This window comes from Pongo pygmaeus, chromosome 10 (genome assembly GCF_028885625.2).
Source record: "Pongo pygmaeus isolate AG05252 chromosome 10, NHGRI_mPonPyg2-v2.0_pri, whole genome shotgun sequence".
In the NCBI taxonomy this organism is placed as follows: Eukaryota; Metazoa; Chordata; class Mammalia; order Primates; family Hominidae; genus Pongo; species Pongo pygmaeus.
The window spans coordinates 103,415,150-103,440,191 of NC_072383.2; the positions used below are offsets into that span (position 1 = coordinate 103,415,150).

At 36.4% G+C, this 25,042-nt stretch overlaps 1 protein-coding gene across 10 annotated transcripts in view; it reads right to left on the bottom strand.

The window, feature by feature from the left end:
• The window catches only part of SLC41A2 (solute carrier family 41 member 2), a 156,589-nt gene that overhangs the window by 92,821 nt on the left and 38,726 nt on the right, over positions 1-25,042 (bottom strand). For 8 of the 10 annotated variants that reach the window (XR_010122687.1, XR_010122686.1, XM_054444307.2 and 5 more), the window contains exon 3: positions 11,874-11,981. The exons of the other annotated variants lie outside the window; for them this stretch is intronic. Coding sequence is in view for 6 of the 8 variants with exons in the window: in XM_054444307.2 (XP_054300282.1) it covers positions 11,874-11,981 (108 nt within the window). In the remaining 2 variants the exon portion in view is untranslated. The remainder of the gene's footprint in view (positions 1-11,873; positions 11,982-25,042) is intronic. 10 annotated transcript variants of the gene reach the window in all.

The window sequence follows — 25,042 nt, forward strand, 5'->3', positions numbered from 1 at the left end:
GCTAACGCTAGGCTTGCCTAACATGTTTAGAGAAAAAAAATTTTTTTTACTTACCTGTCTTACAAGATAGTGGACCCATTAGTATTACCCACTTACTCACTGATGTTATCTTACAACTAGCATCATCAGATATTATCTTAGCATGCCAAATTTTGTGTATTGAGGTCCAAGGTAAATAATTACATAATTTTGATCCACTAGCAGTTAATTCCACATTATAAAACTAATGTAACTTAAAGAATTATTGACCCAAAAACAAGATATAATCATTCACATGTATACAATTTATATTTGAGTCATGACTAAAACTGTTAGCAATAAAATTCATTGTTTACAAATGAATTTTGATCATGTACCGCAACTATTAAATTTTACACATCTTTCTGCTAAATGGAAGAACACTCTCCAAAATAATATCACTCACATACTCAATTGCTCTGTGAGCTAATTCATATTTCTCAACCACTTAGAATTCAAAAAGTATATTTCCAAATCTGCCAAGTTTTTCTAACGTAGTTGTTTGGAAAGCAATGAACAATCATTTAGTAAAAATACTGAGTTGCATTTCAATTACTCATCATCTGCTTTGTCTTGAAAGACTTTCTTTCAAATGATCTATAGATAAGTTGATAAAGAGGAAGGTAAGTAAGGGTTGTTATTCATGGGTAGTTTTAACCAGGTACAGTCTAGAATTTAGATCACTGGCTTTAGATAAGCAAGTTAAGTGCTATATAAACATTTCCTCTATCAATCTGGAAAACAGATTCTATTCTGTAATCTCACTGTGGACTTTAGTCTCAAAGCATCCAGCAAATGCAAATATTGAGATTTCTCAGTATTTCAGAATAATTATTAATGCAGTCTTTATTTACATATTTCTTTACTAAGCCTGGGAATCTAAATCATTGGTGAAATTCATGTTTGTAGTTCTAACAACCTGGGGCTTTGCTCAAGTGAGTAATAAGGTACAAGCAATGTTTACGTAGTGAACCTATCTCAGGTTTAGAGTTCAAGAAACAGGAATGAGTGAAATTAGTGTTATTTTTTAATAACTCTTAGATGTCTATATCTATAGGAAGCAATCTAAAATTATTCAATGAAAAAGTATAAGACATCAAGATTCCAGGGTTGCTTAATAACCAATGGAAACATACATACATTCGGGTCTAGGAAAAGATCAAGAAAGGTAGGAGTTACAGAATGAGTGAGTGCTATGAATTGGATTTGCAACTGTGCCACATTAATTTCGCACTATCACCACCAGTCCCTTCTAAGGCTTGGAGCTACATTCCCCAAAATCCCCTCCCCTATAGCTTCAGGTGACAGTCTACCAGTGGGAAGAACTTGCCTAAGATTTGGAAGTCACCAGTGAAGCAAAGACTATTATTTTTGGAAGGTGATCAGACACGCAGGTGTCCAGACTTCCTCGCTGTAATGCATGCATGGCTTTCTTTCCTGCTCCAGGGCTTCAGGTGGCTTCTCTGAGCTTCCTACCACAGATCGTCATTTCTCCAACTTCTCCTACAGTCACAAAACCCCAAATTTCTCTATTAAATTCCCTATTGATTCAATACATACCATGGCTCTGTTTTCCTGACCAAACCCAGGGTGACACTTTTCTTTTTTTTTTTTGAGACAGAGTCTTACTCCGTCACCCAGGCTGGAGCACAGTGGCATGATCTTGGCTCACTGCAACCTCCACCTCCCAGGTTCAAGCAATTCTCCTGCCTCAGCCTCCCAAGTAGCTGTGATTACAGGTGCCCACCACCATGCCCAGCTAATCTGTGTATTTTAGTAGAGACAGGGTTTCACCATGTTGGCCAGGCTGGCCAGGCTGGTCTTGAACTCCTGGCCTCAAGTGATTTGCTTGTCTTGGCCTCCCAAAGTGCTGGGATTATAGGAGTGAGCCACCACACTCAGTGTCACTTTTCAATTAATCAGTTTCTTTTTTTTTTTTCATGATCTCTAGCGTGGTACTAATCAATTAATTTGTTTTATAAATGATGAAGATCACTTTCTCTGAGTCCCTTCCTAATCTAGAAGTCTCTGAATCTTTACTCTTCTTAGTCTAAGATAAAACAATAAATAACAAATTAAAACAATGTATGACATAAAATAAAAAATAAAATGTAGACTATATTTATAAACAATAACTTTTTTTATAAAGCAAAGATTTTCAGGAGTAAGAATTTTTTTAAAAAGTAAACTAAAGAGAAATGTTGCCCCAAATTTACCTTGTTAGGGGAAATATGTATAGTATAGGCTTGCATTGGCATGTGGATAGAGGTATGGCAGGACACAGAAAATTGGTTTTGTTGCCTCCATCTTGTAAAAACTACATCAACAGTTGTGCTGACCCATCCTACTGCCCAGTGGTTTAGGGTTAATATGAGCCATCTAAGTTTCTTCTAAAGTGGAGAGGGAGAAGTATGAGTGTTCTGTACAAAGGCCTTTGCTAGGCCTTTCATTAGATTAGCTGACCTGATGGTGCCCAGCTAGACAAACCAAGAGCTTAGAAGGTGATAAAATATAATAGGGCGTGATCTAGTAAAGACTTCTGTGTAACCCAGTTTTATTTAAATTATGTATATCTTAAAGTATTAGAAAAATAGGCCAGTATTTTTGCAGAGACATCAACTAATTTTTTAGGAAAGAGTAGAGCTGAGGTGGCCAGAGCCTGAAGATGTGTTATGTTTGGCCAACACAGTGGTTTTAAAATTTTTGAATCTGAATGCCTTTAGGTGGAATCTGCCATCTCTAGTTTTTATAATCCCAAAAGCCTTCTTCTGCATAAACAGACATTACTTATCTGACACTGAGACATATTAGTTATAAGCAAGACTTAGGATTTATTGGAGCTAAATATAAAAGTGGTCTTGGATGACCTTGAGATTATAGATTTACAAATATAGCCACTACAATTAATACTAGAAAAAAATATGTTTAATGAATAGATAATTGAAACAAAGGTGCTGAAAGTCTCCATTGATGCATTATTTTAAAAAACATGTATTAACTATATGTGCAAAAAAAGATACATTTTTTTAAAAACCAGAAAGTTACCATTGTTACTTCCAAGTGTTAGGTGTATGGATAATTTTTAATTTTTACTCTGTCCTTTAGTGATTTTTTCAAATTTTTACCACTGAACATGTAGTGCCAGTATAATCATTTTATTTAAAAACAGATATTTGCAAAAGAAATATCTAATAAAGGGCTGCCATTCAAAATACACAAAGAACTCTTAAAACTCAACAATAACAAACAATCCAATTTAAAAAGTGGGTCAAAGACGTTAACAGACACCTCACCAAAGAAGATATACAAATAGCAAATAAGCATTTGAAAAGATGCTCCACATCATATATCAGAGAAATGCAAATTAAGACAAGATAGCACTATACACCTATTAAAATAGACAAAAAGCCAGAACACTGACAATACCAAATGCTGGTGAAAATGTAGAGCAACAGGAACTCTCATTCATTGCTGGTGTAAAGGCCTTTGCTAGGCCTACTGTTACTAGATTAGCTGACCTGATGGTGGAAATGCAAAATGGTACTCTTCACTCGAGAACTTCCATTTAATTCTTTTTTTTAATAGTTACTAGTTCTCTTTTAAGGCTCCCTATCTGATCACTCATTAAAACATATTTGTCTTTATTTGAACATATTTTCCTTTAGTTCTTTGAACATATTCATACTAGTGGCTTTAAAGACTTTATTCAATCTAATATCTAGGCCCAATTAGAATCATTTTTTATTAACTGAATATTAATCATACTTTTCTTGAATATCAATCACACTTTTCAGTTTCTTTCCACATCTAGTGATTTTGGGTTAAAAACCAGACAGTGTAGATAATATGTTGTAGTGACTCTGGATACTGTTATGCTCTTGTCATGATAACTGAGCTTTCATTGTAATAGGCAGTTAACTTGACTAGACTCAAACTAGGCTTTTATCTCTCCCATAGAGTGAAGCACCTCATCTCTCTGCTTGGTTCTTTCAGCTACCAACAAATGCCTTTTAGTATAGCCCTTTGAAGGTCTCTTCTGTACCTGTGCAGTTTAAACAAACTACACAATCAAAGATTCGGGCACAATTTATGCTCAGATTTCAGGGCTCACTCTCTATGCAATTCTCTTGCGTCTGAGATTTCTTTATAAGTTTCCATATGCTCTGTTGGCTCCCAACTCTGTCATCTGATAATCCAAGCCACTAAAACTTCAACTTTCTGCCACTATAGCTATGCATAGCTCACAGAAGACACTCAGTCAACAAACACAGAAATCTTAACTAGTGTATTTGTTTTTCAAGTGTAGGCCCCTCTCACATTTCTGCCTACATTTTTGTTGTTTTTGTTGTTGTTATTGTGGCTGTTGTTGTTGTTACCAGACTCATTTAGGTTATTCCTATGTAAATGCACTTTAGTACTTGGTCAAAGATTTCACCAGATCTTATACTCAGATTTTGGATCTCCCCTTTTCCGCACTTCTAGAATCTCCTCCATTAATTCTCAGCCACTCTGCCAGCTCTGAACTCTGCTTTGAGCTAATAAGACTATCAGTTTTCTGCCATATGAGAGCCAGGGATAGGGGAATTCCCTCAGGCAAAAACATCACAAACTTTGCAATTCTTACTCATTGTAGTATGGTCTTTTAAAGGTAAACCCTACTTTCTACCTGCTTCTGATCACTTTCCATTGCCTTCAAATAGTTTTCCAGATTTTATAACTGTTAATCTCTGGAGGCTTCGTCCAACCATTTCATTCTGCCATTAATTAGAATTAGAAACACTGTTACATATTTTCATGTGCTTGAAATATTTTATAATAAAACACTGTACACAAAAACACACACACAAATAGCTGTCTGAATGTATAGAGATGATATATATGTTCATTTTCTTGATTATGATGGTAGTTTTTACAGGTATATATTATATATCTAAACTCAGCAAATTGTAGACTTTAAAATTGCAGTTTATTGTATGTCAATAAAGCTGCAGAAATGGGGAGGAAAACCTAATTGATTAAAAACCTAGCTGACTATAACAGTTTTCGATTATACAAAAGTAGTTCTACTCCACAAAGCTATGGCTAGGGACTGATATTTATAACTTAAGAAAGACACTTTAAAGTGAGGAACTAACAGGAATATGCAGTTCCATTTGTATCTAGCAATCAGGTGTATAACAAGAACATGGAGAATTATGCCAAATTTAGGAAATAATACTGAGATTGTAATTGTAATTATATCTAAATTGTGCCATAGTTATTAATATCATTATCTAGGTTTTAATTTGCCTTTATTTTAGAACTTTTAGAATCTAAATTGGAAATCTAACTTAAAGTTATTAGGGGAAGACATTTTGCCAACTTCTTCATATCCCTCCACTGAAATGTAAGCTCAACAAAGGCAGAAACATTTTCTGTTTTGTTCATTATTGATCTCCTGGCACACACAGCAGTGCTTGGCATATAGTAAGGGCTCAAAAATATTTTTGCAATTAATGAATGAGAAAGGCAGAGTGTTACTAAATAATTTAGACAGTCAATCAAGTGTTCTCTGAGAAGAGGTTTGAGGCAATAGAAATCAGTTTTGCCTACAGTAGAAAAGTACTAATCAAATCATGCTAGGTGATTTACTCCTGAGAAATAGTTTTACAAACTTTTTTTTAAAAAAAATACTGTTTTTAGGGCAGTGAACATCATTTTTGACTCCTTTATACCTAACATTCAAAAGCAGAAAATTTTAGACCTCAAACAATAGAAAAACTCAACAATTTATAGAATCACTGTACTTGATTCATTTTCCAGTTATATACTACTATTACATATCTATAATATCTACTATAATTTCATATATACTATTGAAAAGATTAAAATCCAGGAAAAAAAATTATTCAAGTTAATCATCATACCTTTAGAAACAAGTTTTGACTCAAGTAAGATGGCAAGATAAAGTTGATTTGGATACATCATTTTTAAATTCCCTTGTAAAAATAGGAAACCTATTTTTATTTATTTATTTATTTATTTATTTATTTTTATTTTTTATTTATTTATTTATTTTTTATTTAAAGACCAGGGTCTGTCTCCTCTGTTGCCCAGGCTGGAGTGCACTGTCCCTATCTCAGTTCACTGCAACCACCTCCTCCCAGGCTCAAGCAATCCTCCTGCCTCAGCCTCCCAAGTAGCTAAGACCGCAGGTGTGTGCCACCAAGCCCAGCTAATTTTTTTATTTTTTGTAGAGATGAGATTTCACCACATTCCCCAGTCTGGAAACCTATTTTATTGAAATATCTTTTTATCTGTTAACGTTTGGTCTTTAGGTTTATAGAATAACAATCTTTAAAAACAAATGACCTTCCACAGATTGAATGAGTAGACTGTATCTTATGATATGTTTTAAGTTCTTTATCTTTATACTTACCAAAGGTCTTCCTTATAACCTTATAAGCTCATTTATCCTGATTCTCCCTCAGATAATCATAAAAATGAGAAAGGACCCTTGAATGGAGCAAAAAGATTAAAGTAACCATTGATTGGCCTTCTATAGCTATAATTATTTTTCTCCTAATTTTACAAGTGAAAACAAATACTACATAAAAATGTAAAATGTTTAAAAGCATTATTGTTTTTGCACATAAATGAAAAAAATAGCTTTCAAATAGTGATTGCTTTAAGTTAAAAAGAAAACTATACTAATTCACCCTTCTCCCTGGAACCATTGAGTACAGTTAGAAATCTGCTTCAGTAGTCCCAATTATAAACAACAGGCAAATAAATTAAGGTGGTGACAGGTGGGGCATAAGGAAAAAGAAAGAGGAATTTCATAGGCAGAACTGATAGCCTGGACAGTAACTGGATAGAGAGTGAAGAGGGACAAGGTGATTGGTAATGTTAATAAACTGATAGGAAATACAGAAAAAAGAGTATGGCTGGAAATAAGAGAAACTAATAAGTTTAGTTTAGAATGTATTGAGTGGTATCCAAAAGGCAACTGAAAATTCAGCTCTCAAAGTCAGGAAAGAGTCTGGAGGTACAGATCTGAGAACAGCAATGTGCAAGCAGTGCTGGACTACACAAAATTATTGAGGAAGAACATGTTGAACAAGGTACTAAAATTTCAAGAAAACCTCAAATTTAGAGGATGAGCAAAGAAAAACAAAAGACATAGACTAACATGCAGCAGTGAAAGAGGTGGGAGAATGAGAAGACAGTGGGGTCTCAAAGCCAAGGGCTATAAAGTTTTCAACTAGAAAATAATCAGTGAAGAGTCCAGAGAAAATGAGGCTTTCAGGATTTTGCCATCAAGAAGTCATTACCTTAGAGTTTCTTAACAGCCTGTAGAGTATCAGAACTGAAATATACCCAACACTTCTCTAGTATTCTGTAAGAACTGTAGTTTTCTACCCAGCAAACTTGAGATCTAGTTCTCTAAGCAATAAAAACACCATAAACTAGAAGAATATACCATGTTATCATAATTTGGCACCACAAGTTGCTACTTTCCCATCTACTAATTTGTTTGCTTTTACTCCTCTCAGATCCAGAAAGAATTTTTAGTGATGGCTCCTAGTGTTTAATTTCAGTTAATCCATCAATCAATTCTGTTGATTCTCTCTGAAAATTAATTCTGGACTCCAACTACCTCTCACTACATTCCCTGTTACCATCTGGAATATCATCTCTAAGCTATTATTGCAACAGACTCCCAACCAGTATCCCTGCTTCAGTCCTTAGCCCCCTATACCCATATTTCAATGCAGTAGTCAAAATAATCTGTTAAAAAATATCTATCAGATCACATTAACTCCTCTGTTCAAAACCTTCCATTGGTTTCTTATCTCACAAAGTAGGCAAATCCGTATACAATCTGGCCTCTGGCTCATCCCCTAAAATTGTCCCCCCTCGCTCACTTGGTCCCAGCCCTATTGGCCTCCATGCTCTTTATCTAACACAGTGGTTTTCAAACTTCAATGTGTATCAGAATCATCTGGAGAGTGTGTTAAAATTTAGATTGCTGAGCCACACCACTGGAGTTTCTAATTTAGTAATTTTGGAGTGGGGCTGAGAATTTGTATTTCTAACAAGTTGCTGATGCTGCTGATCAGAAGAGCACACTTTGAGAACTACTGATCTAACATACCAACAACAGTCCTGCCTCTGGCCCTTTGCATTGCCAGGGGCATTCCTATCACAAATGGCCTCAACACTTCTTATTTACGTTTTCTTATTTCCTTATAATGTTTTCTTATTTTCTTGACTGAACTATCTTCTTATCAGTAGCACAGCTCTCAACCAATGGAAGCTGGCAGCTCTACCCCTACCTCTCTAAAGAAAGACTAAGTTAGATCACCCTGCAGCAGAGTAGAGACCACAGATGGCAAGCTTCTCCCCTGTGCTGAGCTTCTAATCAGCTCTGGAGACTCCTTCTCTTAAATATGGACAGATACATATAACCAGACATTTGAGAAAAATACCTAGTGTAAAATATAGACACCACAACAAATTAACTAAGGTTAAAAAAAGATTAAATTCACCTTCATTCAGGTTTAATGGTAGTATGTGATCAAATTAAACAGCAAATATCATTTGCAGCATTTTGTTTTTTAACCAGATTCTCTATAGCATGGCCTATTTCAAAACAGACTGGTGTTTTAAATCTATTATTATTCTGGATAATGCTCAAGAACAATGCTTTTGAAATATTTTCTTTGAGGTAAGCTAGCCAAAACTTCACTTTTCCTGCCAAAGTTATCAAGCTGCTTAAATTCTTGTATGCTTAACTATATTTATCAGAGCAAAGTTCATTTTCCAACAAATTGAACTCCCATTCAAATAACTTTCTTCTTCAAATGCTGCCACTTTCGTTTCTCAAGGACTCTTCATTCTCTTCTCCTGCCAAAAAGCCTCTCGGATTGAGTTCTATCTACCTAGGTAATCCACCAGTTCTTATAACATAATACAAGTAGGAAAAGGTGAAACACATGCACACAATTTCACTAATTCTCAAAATCTCAGTAAGACTACATAAAAGTTTTTTTGTTTTTTCTTCTTAAAGATAAAAGCTAGAGATACACTTGATACACATTGCAGCTGTATGCCAAATGGTCAAGTGTTGAAATCAACATTCAGCTGACACCAAATGTCACCATTATATAAGGAAATACTGGGATACAGGAACAAATATAAATCTTAGACTATATGCTCTAGATACCTGAGACCAAGGTATCTCAAGTTAGTGTTCCTGAAGGCAGACCATGCCACCATTAGGTGCCAATGAACCCCAGGAGCGCCAAGGGGTGGGTGTTTGTTGGAGGTGTAGATGGAGCTTGGACATGGGGCCTGGTGTATGTGTGAGGTCTTTCAAAATGCAGTACCTATAGCCAAAGGTGGGAAGGGAATTGGGGCAGGCCTCTCAGACCAGGAGGTGGCTCAGTGGCTCTCTCTACAACACCATGTTCCAAAACAGAACCCAAGAAGTCCAAAAATTCTAAATCTGATCTTGGACTTCCAGGTATTCGTAAGGATATATTTGTCAAGGTACACAGAAAGAGAAAATATTTAACTGTGTAAGTTTGTTGTATAATTTTAAACTATGTAGACATATGTTATATAGGTCTCCATTTGTATTGCTACCCCAAGCCTAGCTGTTAAATGCTTAAAAAGCATTTAAAATGCTTTTAACAACGCATTTAACATGCTTAAAAAGCATGTTAAAAGCCCAGCTGTCTAGAATGCTTATAAATATTTGACATTGTTACATTTATTAAATACAATAGTAACCTGGATTGATTTTTCCTCAGATTCCGATATGGCTGACTCACCTTTACTATTCAGGTTCCAGATTACATATACGTCCTCAGAGAAGTCTTTCCTGACCACATTGTATAAAATAGCCCTCAGGAATCATCCGTCATCACATTATCCTGTTTGATTTTCTTTACTTCCCTTACTGATATCCAAATTTATGCAAATTCCATCACAGCAGAGACCTTGCCTGCCTTGTTATTCATGTATAGACTAATGGATTCTTATTTTTTCCCATGAGTTATATATAATCTGTAACTGTCATTATCTATTGTATGGCTCCAATTTTCCAAGATCTGGGCAGTATGTTACTCGTTATCCTTTTGTCATGTCCCCATCTTTTTTTTTTTTTTTTTCATTTTTAGCACTTCTTTACTTTCTGGCACCACAAGATATTTGAGGTTCATTGCATACTTTTCTGCTTCAGCCCAAAGAGCTCCTATTATTTTTTCAGTCCTTTTGATATTCAATAATTACAATGGCTACATACTATAGACTAAAGTGAATTTACTGAAGTAATTCTACTCTATGAGTTTGGCTCTACCTAAGTGGCTGACTGATACCCCCAAACATCATCTATAGTTTACCAACTAACTACATGGAAAAGCATTATATCTGTAAATAATAATGTTTGAAATAACATTTAAATATTTTAAATATTAAGTACCAAAAGTATTGGTGCTAAGACCAAGACCTTAGCAGATCATTCTTACAAAGTACATGGGGAAGCTATTAGGTTTTTGTTACTGCTGTTATTTACTGGTTTTATAAATTCTGACAGAGTTACCCTGTGCAGGTAAAAGGAACATTCTGGAATGTGACTTATTCCACTATATGTAGAGCTGTGTGTCCTCAGGAAAGTTACTCAACTGCTCTAAGCCTCAATTCCTACTCTGCAAAGCAGGATAATAGTGCTTATTCCATAGGGTTGGTATAAGATATCACTGGAAAGCAGTTAGCAAAGGACCTGGCATATAATAAGAGCTCACTAATACCAGATATTTCATTATTGTCCTCTGCAGATATAGCTATATGACCTTTTATATACTGTATAAGGAAGGAACTTACAAAGTTCTGTAGGGTACATGAGCCATTTTCCCTTAATTATGCAAACCAGGCCAGGCACAATGGCTCACACCTGTAATCCCAGCACTTTGGGTGGCAGAGGCAGGCGGATCACCTGAGGTCAGGAGTTCGAGACCAGCCTGGTCAACATGGTGAAACCCCGTCTCTACTAAAAATACAAAAATTAACTGGACATGGTGGTGCATGACTGTAATCCCAGCTACTTGGGAGGCTGAGGCAGGAGAATCGCTTGAACCCAGGAGGCAGAGGCTGCAGTGAGCTGAGATCACGCCACTGTACTCTAGTCTGGGCAACAACAAGATTCCGTCTCAAAAAAAATAAAAAATTAAGCAAACTAGTAATGTTAATAAAACATTATTTTATGCATTTTCTTTCCAAGCATCTGCTTTACTCAAGAAACTTTAGGAAACTGGCAGTTGCCTGGGTGGAAAAGGGGGAGAGGAGAAGTGGGACAGAGGGTGGAGAGTCCTCCCATCAACAGCACAGTTGTTCAGCTCCCACTTCTTGATTACCTTTAGATACATAAATTTTTTCCTAATTGATAGATGGATCAACTCTATCTTGCTCTATCTTCTTTAAAGGAAAAAAACTTTATATACTAAAAGAATTTCAATTAGTAATATTATCTGGTGACTTAGATAAGTTTTGGCTAGCATTTCATAGGCAGATAGCTCATTGAAGTGAACCTCACTAGCTATGTGGTTTTAGCCATAACTTGGTTCCACAATGGCAAACCCCAAAATCATATTATAATAAGACAACAATGTCCTTTTGAGCTTCTGAAAATAACTCAGAACTCTGCTACTGGCAGTATTTTTAAAAATGTTTATGCTTTTCGAATGACAATTTTGCACAGCCTGAAGTGCAGAAGCATATCAGAGAAAGAAATATTTTCCTGATACAAGTTCCCCTTAACAGAGAGAAACAGGATAGGTAATACACATAATTTGAGGTAGGAAAAAACTTACTGCAGTGGATAATCTAGATGCCAATGTCATTTCCAAGTTCCCTTTGAGACCAAGAAGTGCAGGGACTAAAATGAAAACTTCTGTAACTTTTCTGAACACCTCCCAGTGCTGTAAGAAAAAAATAAAATAAAATTTTCTGGCACTCTTTAAAAAATACTTTAGAACAAAGACATTTCTAAAAATCTCAGCCTTTTTCCCAACTTGGCATCTACATTTTGAATAACCACACAGTTCATGTAATCAGCAAGCACTTAGCTTAACTCCATTCTCCTGAGCTCTGAAGCTCTGAGTCACTTTAAAAGATGCTGTTAGAGTTGGGGGTCAGCTGATATGTTGCTACAACCCATTCTACATCTACTTGTTACACAACCCTTATATTCCTAAAGGTTTTACTTTATCCCTTTATGATGACAATCATTAGACTGGCTAGTGGTTAAGAGCACAGATTCTGGACTCAGACAATTGATTTCAATCTTGCTTCCAATACTAATTACAACAAACCCACTGGAAAATTACAGTGCTATTACTACCTAATTTCACAAATGAAGGAATAAAGACTCAGAGAGATTAAATTATTTCCCCAAGATCAAAAGATGGGACCTAGAGTTGACCCCAGGAGTTCTAAGTAATCCCATGTTTTAATCCCCATTTTAAGGTGTGAGGCAGAGAGGTTCATAAAAACAGCACCAAACTGGAAATAAGGTTTGCGCTTCTAGCCATGGATCTGTCATAACTTGGCTTCGTGATCCTGGATGAGTCATGTATCTTTCTGATCTCAATTTCTTCATCCATTAAATGAAAATAATATCCACCCTATCTAGTCTTTGGAGAAATATCATGTATAAATGAAAAATAAACTTCTAATGTCCCCAACCAACGGAACAGACCCCCTTCTCAGCCAAGGGCATTCCAAAGTAAACCTAAAATCTAGCTCAGGCCATAATGGGAAGGGGGTGGGTCAGACATGCCTTATTATACCCTCTTCCCTTTAAAATTCAGGCATAACTGACCAACATTAACATTAAAACAGAGATCTTAAGACTTACAAAATAGACTCTTTGTAGCAATGAGATACCAAATTCCAAACACTTTAGTATAGCATCACATGACAGCAGACCCTGAATGAAACTGAAGTATTTTACCCCAAAATATATTTCTTTGACATATTTTTAATGGCCGTGCAAAGCTGTCTCTTGTGGAGAAAATCTACATTCTGTAGCAAAACCTTTTCCCTTTCCAGGTCTTTTCCTGATCCAGGAGAGATTAACTAAGAGTCTGGCAACTTTTTAAGTCTCATAAGAAACATTTACCATCTATTCTCTCTGAAGCCTGCTACCTGGAGGCTTCATCTGCATAGTAAGAACCTTGGTCTCCACAACCCCTTATCTTAACCCACATATTCCTTTCTATTGATTCCAGGTCTTCAAATAATTTAATTCTTTAAACCAATTGCCAATCAGAAAATCTTTGAATCCACCTATGACCTGGAAGCCCCCACTTTAAGTTGTCCCACATTTCTGAACCAAACCAATGTATAACTTACATGTATTGATTGATGTTTGCCTGTAACTTCTGTCCCCCAAAAAATGTACAAAATCAAGCTACAACTCAACCATATTGGGCACATGTTCTCCATACCTCCTGAGGCTGTATCACAGGTCATGATCCGTAACTTTGGCAAAATAAACTTCTAAATTGAGGCCTGTCTTGGATGATTTTGGTTTACATATGATAATGAAAATAACAGATATTAAAATAACAGATATTAAAGATACATATAAAGATATTGAAGATACAAATATCTTAATAACACAAAGTGACATTTTACAAGTGCTATTAAGAGGTGATTATCCCAGTAAGATATTTTATGAGCTAGGTATATTAACTTTATATCAAAAAGTATCAAAAATATACACGTTGTCATGAATACCAAGACAGATGAGAAAAGTAAAACTTATATCTATCAGATAAATGAAGGAAAATTTTGATTTGTTCCCAAACTTTCCCTAGGCTGTTCCAAACAGATGTAGAACTGGGGGGCCTAAAGAGACCTCAGAAAATATTTATCAGATCAGTCTTCTGTAAAATCCTGGTTCAAAGAGTTCCCAAGGGAAATCCCTCTAATTGGGTTCAAGCCAATTAAGGATGGGCCTAAAAGAGCACTGGGGGGGGGGGGGCGTTCAATGGCACCCCAGATTATTAGTCTTAAAAACTAACCAGCGAACAATTTTGTCCATGTTTTATGATGGGCTAACAATTCTGATGTGCTAGTGAAATATGTATCTTTCAAAGACATTGGTAGCAATGATGATAATGATGAATAACAGATAATAATAATAACAAATATTAATAATATCTAACATTCACTGATTGTTATGTTCCAGGCACTGTTCTTTAGACTCACTCAATCTTCACAACAAACCTAAGAGATGGGTATGATTTTTATCAGATCCCAGATATAATTCAGAATACCTTTTACCTAGGTCATCATTTTATGACACCTGCTGTGACACTGCGAAGCATATATTTGGTCTTCAACCCTGTTCCTGGCATATATCTAAAATCGTTAGAATTTAGTGATATACAAAGTGATGTCTTTGTATATGCTGATTGATGGCAGCTGGCAGCCCCAGGTAGCTTCAGGATAGGGGCTGGTCACCAGAAAGACGAAGGCATTATTAGAGGACTGGGACTTTCAAACTACCCCCACCCACACAAACACCTTTGGGGAGGATGGAGGGACTGAAGGTTAAGTTGACTACCGATGACCAGGGGTTTAATAAATCATGCCTACATAATGAAACTTCATAAAAGTCCAAAAGGACTTGGTTTGGAGAGCTTCCACACAGCTGAACATTTGGAAGTTCCTGGATGAGGGAGCATACAGGGAGGGCATGAAAGCTCTGTGCCTCTGCCCCCATACCTTGCCCTACATATTTCTTCATCTGTATTCTTTGTAATATCTTTAATGATAAACAGGTAAATGTAAGTGTTTGCCTCAGTTCTGTGAGCTGCTTCAGCAGACCAATAAAGCCCAAAGAGGAGATCATGGGAACCCCAGCTTAAAGCCAGTTGGTCAGAAATTCTGGAGGCCAGGACTTGCATCTGGTATCTCAAGCGGAGGACAGTCTTTTGGACTGAGCCCTCAACCTGTGGGATCTGATGCTACCTCTGGATAATGTCAGAATTGAATTGGAGAACACTAATTCTGCATCAGCCAGTGTCTGCTGCAGAACTGACTGCTTGCTTGGTGTGTGGGGTAAAACCCCCACACATTTGGTCACAGAAGTCTTCCGTGTTGGGTGTTGCAACATGAAAGCATCACATGCCATCACGCTTTAGACCTGTTGGAATGCACGCCTATAGGTTACTCCCTTTGGTTATTCTTTCCACATTCAATTCAAATGAAATACTTATGGGAGAATTACTATGAAATACTTAACACCTCAGCATTGGTGTGACAACAATAAGAGCTATGAATTATTGATTTCCTATCTTGTGCCAAAAAATTCTACACTATTTTTTCCATACTAGTGAGAAATAAAAATCTAAATCCCCCAAAACCAACTGAAAGAACCCTCTTACGGCCAAGAGGACAGAGTAACCTTGAAAACTGAGTTCTCGGCCAGGACAGCATGGGAGATCAACCACACCCCATTATACCCCTTTTCCTGTGTTAACTGCCTTTAGGCTTTCTTCCCTAAGGGCTAAACAGAAATCAACCTTTTCAAAAGACTCCACTGCTGATCTTGACTGCTCCCACCCTCTTTTGCAGTTTCAGCAAAACAACTGACCAGCATTCCTTCCTGATAAGAGACCAGGGATCACAGAGTGGTTCTGGCCGGTCTACATGCGACTCATGAAGGGGTATGAAGTTCCACTGCACATGCACGTTTCTCTTTTCACAAATACTCATGACTCCTCTTATAGCATATTAAATACGTACATTTGGCTACCCCACCCAGCATAAATTCCTATTTCCTTTTTCCCCTCCTTTGAAATGTCTGTTTCTGGCTTCTGACTAGAGGCGATGCTTCCCAGACTGTCAGAATGGCCACCTTGCAGGCTGCAACCCTGTATGAAATACAAAGCTCTCCTTTCCAAATTTATGTACCTCATCATTCAAAAGTTAACACCAGGTTGGGCAGTGGCTCACGCCTGTAATCCCAGCACTCTGGAAGGCCGAGGCAGATGGATCACTTGAGGTCAGGAGCTCGAGACCAGCCTGGCCAACGTGGTGAAACCCTATCTCTGCAAAAATTAGCTGGCATAGTGGCAAGTGCCTGTAATCCCAGCTCCTTGGGAGGCCGAGGCAGGAGAATCGCCTGAACCCAGGAGGCAGAAGTTGCAGTGAGCTGAGATTGCACCATTGCACTCCAGCCTGGGTGACAGGGCGAGATTCTATCTCAAAAAAAAGAAAAAAAAAAGTTAACACAACCTGATGTGCTTGCAGAAGTTCCCAAACTTTCTCAGTTCACGGCATGCTTAGTATCTGAGAAATATTTTCATAGCATCCTTAGGACAAAAAGAATACCTAACAATGCTATGTATTAAGTAGTTAGGTCCGAACAACCTAGTAAGTATTTATTTCCTAACACTTTAGTAACCATTTGAAGAACTTATACAGGTAAATTGAAAGAAAAAATAGTATTTTATGTCATTTTTTACAACCATAATTATTTACTAATGGGATATAAGTACCTGTTGGGCACTGCACAACTTCTCAAACGTTGGAATTGGAAACTATCACCTTCATTTCCTGTTTTATATTGATTTTTGTGTGACTCTTGCTTTTTATCACAGCACTACTGAAAACCCAGTTTTGCAAAGACATACCAACCAAAGAAATGGAGTGTGCTCTAATGTTGAAATGTTAAGCCACCATGAGCTAGTAGTCTACAGTGCATCCAGGAGACATCGTGTTTCCCTCAAAAACTTAAAATATCCCACAGTAACCCTGGAGTGTCTTGACACACAACTGGGAACTATGAGAAGAGTATGAAGTAGTATGCACAGGGGTCAACAGCAAGGGTTCTAAAGTCAGATCACCTTCACTGAAATTCTGACTCTACTACTTACTGTGTGATTTGGGCAAAATTATGCTTTACTTTCTGCAACTAAAATATGGACATACTTGTACCACCTCAGAAGATTCCGCTCAGGACTGTGCCTGCACATAGTAATTAATTGAGTGTTTATTAGCTGTAAGACCAGGATGCATTATCAGTTAATTTTCCTGTCAAGAGGACATAATGCAGAAAATGTCCAGAGAGGGAATGCTGAAGCAGCTAGTGCCAAAAATAATGTTCACTTACTTACAAATTTTACCATGATCCAGTATGTGCTCTGGGGCTATGAACCTGACCTAAAGTATGACTTCTTGTCATACCTAACTTTGCACATGCATCAGTGCAGAAACTGAGGTATATATCTACAAGTCAAACATAATGTCAGATTACTTACATAAATACTAGACTCAAAACCTAAAAATCTGTTTAAATCCACAAGAATAAACAAAAATGAAAATTCAAAATAATAAGTTGAAGAACACATCTATAGACTCCTAACTTTAAAATGACAGAGAACATTTTTTAATTGGTAAAAGAAGGTTATGCAGTTAAAAAAACCACATACCCCAAATCCTTATATATGGAAAAAATTTTTATTGTCATTTAAACTTAGTTTGAAAATAAACCTATTCACTTTTAAACATATGACAAAATGACCAACTTCAATCATAATTATAGAAATACAAATGAAAAGGTGAAAAATTTTCACTGATGAGATTGGTAAAGATCAAAAAGTTGGAAAATACACTTTTGTTAAGAGTATAAGGACGCAGGCACTCTTTTGCACTGCTTGTGAAAACGTAAAGGTTTAACTTCTTTGGTGGAATCTGATAATACCTATCAAATGTAAAATGACCAAAATTTTGACTCAGAATTCTACTTCTAGGAATCAGACCTATAAACAAACTTGCATATGAGTTCAAAAACACACCCATATAATGACTCTTCTTCATCATTGTTCATAACAGCCAAAGATTTGAGGCAATTAAAATCCCCTTCATAAGGTAACTTGGCAGATTAATTATGATACATCCTTACATTAGTGCATTATCTGTCTGAGAAGAATTTGGTAAATCTGTGTGTACCTACATTGAAAGAGCTCTAAGACAAATTAAGATCAAAGTGAAGAGCAATATTATAGAGTGTTACTTAGTTTTTGTTTTTTAGAAAATATATATATTAATGCAAATACATGCATTTCATGTCTGTTGAAGGAGATACAAAACAAAAACAAAAACAAAAAAAAACGGTCATTTCTAAGGAAGGGCCCGGGGTAAGGGTGCATACAGCAGAGGACAGACTTTTTTCTCCATCACTTATTCTTTCATACTGCTTAAATATGCTTAACCAGGTACACATATTACTTCTTTTAAATTAAACTTTTTATTTTGAAGTAATCGGAGATTCACATGCAGTTATAAAAAACTAATACAGAGAGATCCCATGTAACCCTTACCCTGTTTTTCCCCAGTGGTATCTTGTAAAACTACAGTATAATATCACAACCAAGATATTGGCATTGATACAGTCAAGATATAGAACATTTCCATCACCACAAGGATCTCTTCTAATTCTCTTTTAGAGCCATTTCTCTCCACTACTAATACCTCCTTAACCACTGGCAACCACTAATCTGTTCTCCACTTCTATAATTTTATCAATCAGAGAATTTTGTATGAATGAAGTAATACAATCTATAATATTTTAAGATTCACTTTTCACTCAGCATAATTCTCTGGAGATTCATCTAGGTTGTTGCATGTGTCAACAGTTTATTTCTTTTTGTTGCTGGGTAGTAGTATTCCATCATATGTATTTACCAAAGTTTACCTCAACTGTTGAAGGACTCTTCGGTTGTATCCAGTTCTTAGCCATCATGAATAATGCTACCATAACCATTCTTATAGAGGATTTGTATGAACATAAGTCTGCATTCTCTGGGGATAAATGCCCAGGAATGCAGTTGCTATGTCACATGGTAGTTAATATTTAGGGTTTGTTTTTTTACAGAGCTGCAAAAGTGTTTCCACAGCAGCTGTACCACTTTATATTCCCATCAGCAATGCATGATATCCTTTCTCTACATGCTAACTCCATCCGGTGTTGTCACTATGTTTTATTTTAGCCATTCTGATAGGTGTGTAGTGATAGTTCATTGTGGTTTTCATTTGCATTTCTCTAATGGCTAATGATGTTGAACTTCTTTTCATGTGTTTATCTGCCATCTGTATATGTTCTCAGTGAACTGCTCTGGGTCTTCTGCCAATTTTCTAATTTTTTTTTTTTAACTGTTGAGATTTAAGAGTTCTTATATATACCAATCCTTTGTCAGATAGGTGGTTTGAAAATATTTTTTCCCACTCTGTAGTTTGTCTTTCATCCTTTTAGCGTTGTTCAGAGTAAACTGTTTCTTTTATGAAATCCAATTTAATAATTTTTCTTTTTATGGATCATGTTTTTGGTGTCAAGTCTAAGAACTCTGTTTAGTCTGAGATCCTGAGATTTTCTCCTGTTTTTTCCCTAAAGGTTTTATCATTTACTTTTTATATTTAAGCGTGTGGTCCATATTGAGTTAATTTTTCTATAAAGCACGAGACTCAGGTCAAATTTATTTGTTTGCCTATGGATGTTGAATTGCTCCAACACCATTTGCTGAAAAGGCTATTTTTTCCTCCACTGAATTGCTTTGGCACCTCTGTCAAAAATTAGTTGGACGTATTTGTGTGGGTCTCTCTCTCTAGGTTGTCCATTCTGTGGCATTGATCTCTGTGTCTATCCATCCTCTAATATCATCCAGTCTGGATTATTTAACTATATAATAATTCTTGAAATTTTTCCTGTCTCAAAATTGTTACAACTATCCTATTTTCTTTCCCTTTGGATATGAATTTTAGAATAATCTTATTTATATCTACAAAAAGTCTTGCTGGGATTTAAAAGAGAATTCTGTTAAACATTCAAGATGACAAAGAAAAGTAATGCAGAAATTTATCAGAGAAATTTAACAAAGAGATTGAAATAATAAAAATAAAAGAAAACAAATCTTAAAACTAAGAAATACATTTGCTGAACTGATAAATTCATTGAAAGCTCTCAACAGGAGAATGGATCAAGCAGAAGAAAGAGTCGGTGAGCTATTTGAAAATACACAGAGAAGAAAAAAAGAAAAAGAAAAACAGCCTGCGCAACAAAGCAAGACTCCATCTCGACAAAATTTTTTTTTAATTAGCTGGATATGGGCCGGGCACAGTGGCTCGCTCCTGTAATCCCAGCACTTTGGGAGGCCGAGGCGGGCGGATCACAAGGTCAGGAGATCGAGACCATCCTGGCTAACACGGTGAAACCCCATCTCTACTAAAAATACAAAAAATTAGCCGGGTGTGGTGGTGGGCACTTGTAGTCCCAGCTACTAGGGAGGCTGAAGTAGGAGAATGGCATGAACCCAGGAAGCAGAGCTTGCAGTAAGCTGAGATCGTGCCACTGCACTCCAGCCTGGGCGACAGAGTGAGACCCCGTCTCAAAATAAAATGAAATAATAATAAAAAAGAATTAGCTGGGTATGGTGTCACATGTCTGTGGTCCCAACTACTCAGGAACTGAGGTGGGAGGATCACTTGAGCCCAGGAATTTGAAGCTGGGCTCCAGCCTGGGAGAAAGAAACCCTGTCTCTTAAAAAAAGAAGAAGGAAAAAAAGGAACAAAGATTGTCTACAAGCTATAAAAAACTACCTTGAAAGACCAAATCTAATAATTATTCGTATTCAAGAGGGAGTTGAGCAAGAGCAAGGGATAGAAAGCTTATTCAAAGCAATAAAAACCGAAAACTTCCCAAAACTTGAGAAAGCTATAAATATCCAGATACAATAAGGTCAGAGGACACCAGATCTGACCCAAATAAGACTACCCCAAGGCATATAATAATAAATTCTTAAAAGTCAAAGAGAGAGATCCTAAAAGCAGCAAGAGAAAAAGAAGAAATAACATGTAAAGGAGCTCCAGGTCATCTGGCAATAGACTTTTCAGCAGAAACCATACAGGCCAGAAGGGGGTGAAATAACATTTTCAAAATGCTGAAAGAAATTTAAAAAGAAAAAAAAAAAAAGCTACCATCCAAGAATACTATATCCAGCAAAGCTATCCTTCAAATATGAAGGAGAGAAAGTTTTTCCCAGACAAACAAAAGCTGGGAGAATTCAGCACCTCTAGATTTGTCTTATAAGAAATACTAAAGGGAGTTCTTTGACCTGAAAGAAAAAGACACTAATGTGCAAAAAGAAAACAGTTGAAGATATAAAATCCACTGGTAAAATTAAGTGCACAGCAAAACCAAGAATACTCTAATACTGTAATTAGGGTGTACAATCCACTCATAACTCTAGTATGAAGCCTAAAACACAAATCTATCAAAAACAATAATAGCTACAGCAACCTGTTAAGAGATAGGCAATATAAAAATGTAAAAATTGGAATAACCAAAGGTCAAAAATGGAGGGGGTGGAGTTAAAGTGTAGAGTTTCTTAGTTTTTTGTTTCTATTATTTTCTTTGTGATCTAAGATAAGTTATCATCTCTTTAAAATAATATTATAAGATTTTTTGTTAAGCCTTATGGTAACCACAGTGTAAAAATCTATAACTTATTCACTAAAAATAAAAAGCAGCAAATTAAAACATGCAACTAGAGAAAAATCACAAAGGAATCAGAGAGGAAGCCAGTAAGAAAGGAAGAGTTACAAAACAGGTAGAAAATAAGCAACAAAATGTCAGTTGTAAGTCCTTACTTATCAATAATAATACTGAATGTAAATTACTCAATTCTCCAATGAAAAGGCATAGAGTGGCTACATGGGTAAAGAAACAAGACCCAGGTTTCTGCCTACAAGAAACCCACTTCATCTATAAAGACACACCTAGACTGGAGGTGAAGCAGTAGAAAAATATATTCCATGAAACTAGAAACCAAGAAAAGAGCAAAGAATAGCTATATTTATACTAGATAGAATAGACTACAAATCAAAGACAGTAAAAGAGAAAAAGAGACCACTATATAATGATAAAGGGGTCAATTCAGCAAGAATACATAACAATTATATATATATATCCACCCAACACCAGAGCTTCTAAGTATATAAAGCAAACATTTATAAATCTAAAGAGAGAGAGACAGACTACAATACAATAATAGTAGGGGACTTCAACACTCCACTCTCAATAATGAACAGATCAGTCAGACAGAAAATCAACAAAGAAACACTGGAGTTAAACCACACATTAGACCAAACAGGTCTAACTGATATTTAGAGAACATTTCACCCAACTGCTACAGAAGATACATTCTTTTCATCAGCATGCGGAACATTCTACCAGAATAGATTATATCTTAAGCCACAAAATATTCTCCACAAATTCAAAAAAGTAGATATCATATCAAGTCTCGCTGCAGAGCACAATGGAATAAGACTAGAATCAATAAGATGAACCTCAGAAATTACACAAACATACAGAAATTAAACCACATGCTCCTGAGTGACCAATGAAATGAAGAAATTAAGAAGGAAATTTAAAATTTAAAATTTTCTAGAAACAAATGAAAATGAAAATACAACATGCCAAAATCTATGGAATACAGCAATAGCAGTATTAAGAGGAAAGTTTATAACAATAAATACTATGCCAAAAAACAGAAGCCGGGCGTGGTGGCTCACGCCTGTAATCCTAGCACTTTGGGAGGCCAAGGCGGGTGGATCACGAGGTCAGGAGATCGAGACCATCCTGGCTAACACGGTGAAACTCCATCTCTACTAAAAGTACAAAAAATTAGCCAGGCGGGGTGGCGGGCGCCTGTAGTCCCAGCTACTCAGGAGGCTGAGGTGGGAGAATGGTGTGAACCCGGGAGGCGGAGCTTGCAGTGAGCCGAGATCATGCCACTGCACTCCAGCCTGGGCGACAGAGCGAGACTTCATCACAAAAAAAAAAAAAAAAAATAGAAAGACTTCAAATAAACAACTTAACAATGCACCCCAAGGAACTAGAAAAGCAAGAACAATTCAAACCCGAAATTAGTAGAAGAAAAGAAATAAAGATCAGAGCAGAAATAATGAAATTCAGACTAAAAAATACAGATCAATGAAACAAAAAGTTATTTTTTGAAAAGATAACAAAATCAACAAACTTTTAGCTAGACTACGAAAAAAAAGAGAGAAGTCCCAAATAAGTAAAATTAGAAATGAAAAAGGATTCATAACAACTGAGACCACAAAAATACAAAGAATCATCAAAGACTATTATGAACAACTATACGTGAACAAATTGGAAAACACGCAACAAGGATAAATTCTGGACACATACAACTATTGAACCATGAAGAAATAGAAAACCTCAAGAAACCAGTAACCAAACATAAGCCCCATTTCATACTCTACACAAAAATCCATTCCAGGGAGGGAATGATCTAAATGTAAGAGCAAAACAACAAAGCTTCAACAAAGTAATGTAATAGAATATCTTAATTACCACAGGGTACGGAAAGATTTCTTAGACAAGAGACATAAAACACAAACTATGAAAAAGCAGGAGGAAAAGAACTATTTCAAAATTAAGAACTTCTGCCACAGAGGAGAGAAAAGATGTTTTAAATATATAGCACTAAATGGCTCATATCCAAAATATAACTCCTACAAATCTATATGAAAAACAAATAACAGCTCCCATAAATCTATAAGAAAAACAAATAGAAAGATGGACAAAAAAAGCTTTACCAGTAATATCCAAATATACATAATTAGTTATCACAGAAATCTCCATTAAAACCACAGTGAGGTACCACTCCACATGTGCCAGAATTTCTAAAAATAAAAAGACTACTGATTCCAAGTAGAAATAAGAATATAGAGTATTGAGATCTCTCATATTCTGCTAATTAGACTGTAAATTGGTACAACCAATGTGGAAAATCATATGACATCTACTAAATTTGAGTATCTCCATATCCTAAGACCTGGAAATTCCATCTCTACATATATACCCAAAAGAAATTCATGTATATGTGCATCAAGAGTCTGGAAGCAGCCGAGTGCGGTGGCTCACGCCTGTAATCCCAGCATTTTGGGAGGCTGAGGCAGGCGGATCACCTGAGGTCGGGAGTTCAAGACCAGCCTGACCCACATGGAGAAACCCCATCTCTACTAAAACTACAAAATTAGCCAGGTGTGGTGGCACATGCCTGTAATCCCAGCTACTCGGCAGGCTGAGGCAGGAGAATTGCTTGAACCTGGGAGGCGGAGGTTGCAGTGAGGCGAGACTGCACCATTGCACTCCAGCCAGGGCAACAAGAGTGAAACTCTGTCTCAAAAAAAAAAGAGTCTGGAAGCACCATTCCTCCCAATGTCCATTCGTAGCAGAATAGATAAATTGTGGTACACTATATTCATATAATGGGTTGCTATCCAGCAATGGAAATAAACTATAGTTTCATGAAATTCATAAAATGTTGAGGGAAAAAAAGCCACACACACACAAAAAAACATGTTCTATATTTCCATTATATAGTTTAAAAAGAGTCAAGTAAAACCAAACTATGTTGTTTAGGGATACACACTTATAAAGACAAGCAAAGAGGTGCTTACCAGATAATCAGATTAGTGATCACCTTTGGTGATGGGGACAAAAAGGGCAGCAATTGGAAGAAGGCACAAGGAGGACTAAAGAAGCAGTACTGGCAAAATTATATTTCTTGAGCTGGTTGATAGTTATATGGTTGTTTATATTACGAAAATTCACTGAGTCTCTATTTTTTATTTTGTATACTCTAGATGTATTACATTTCAATTAAAAACTTTAAAAGAGCACATTCAAATAAACTCTTTAAAAATATTTATATCGGCCGGGCGCGGTGGCTCACGCCTATAATCCCAGCACTTTGGGAGGCCAAGACAGGCGGATCACGAGGTCAGGAGATCAAGACCATCCTGGCTAACATGGTGAAACCCCATCTCTACTAAAAATACAAAAAATTAGCCAGGCGCGGTGGCGGGCGCCTGTAGTCCCAGCTACTTGGGAGGCTGAGGCACGAGAATGGCGTGAACCTGGGAGGCAGAGTTTGCA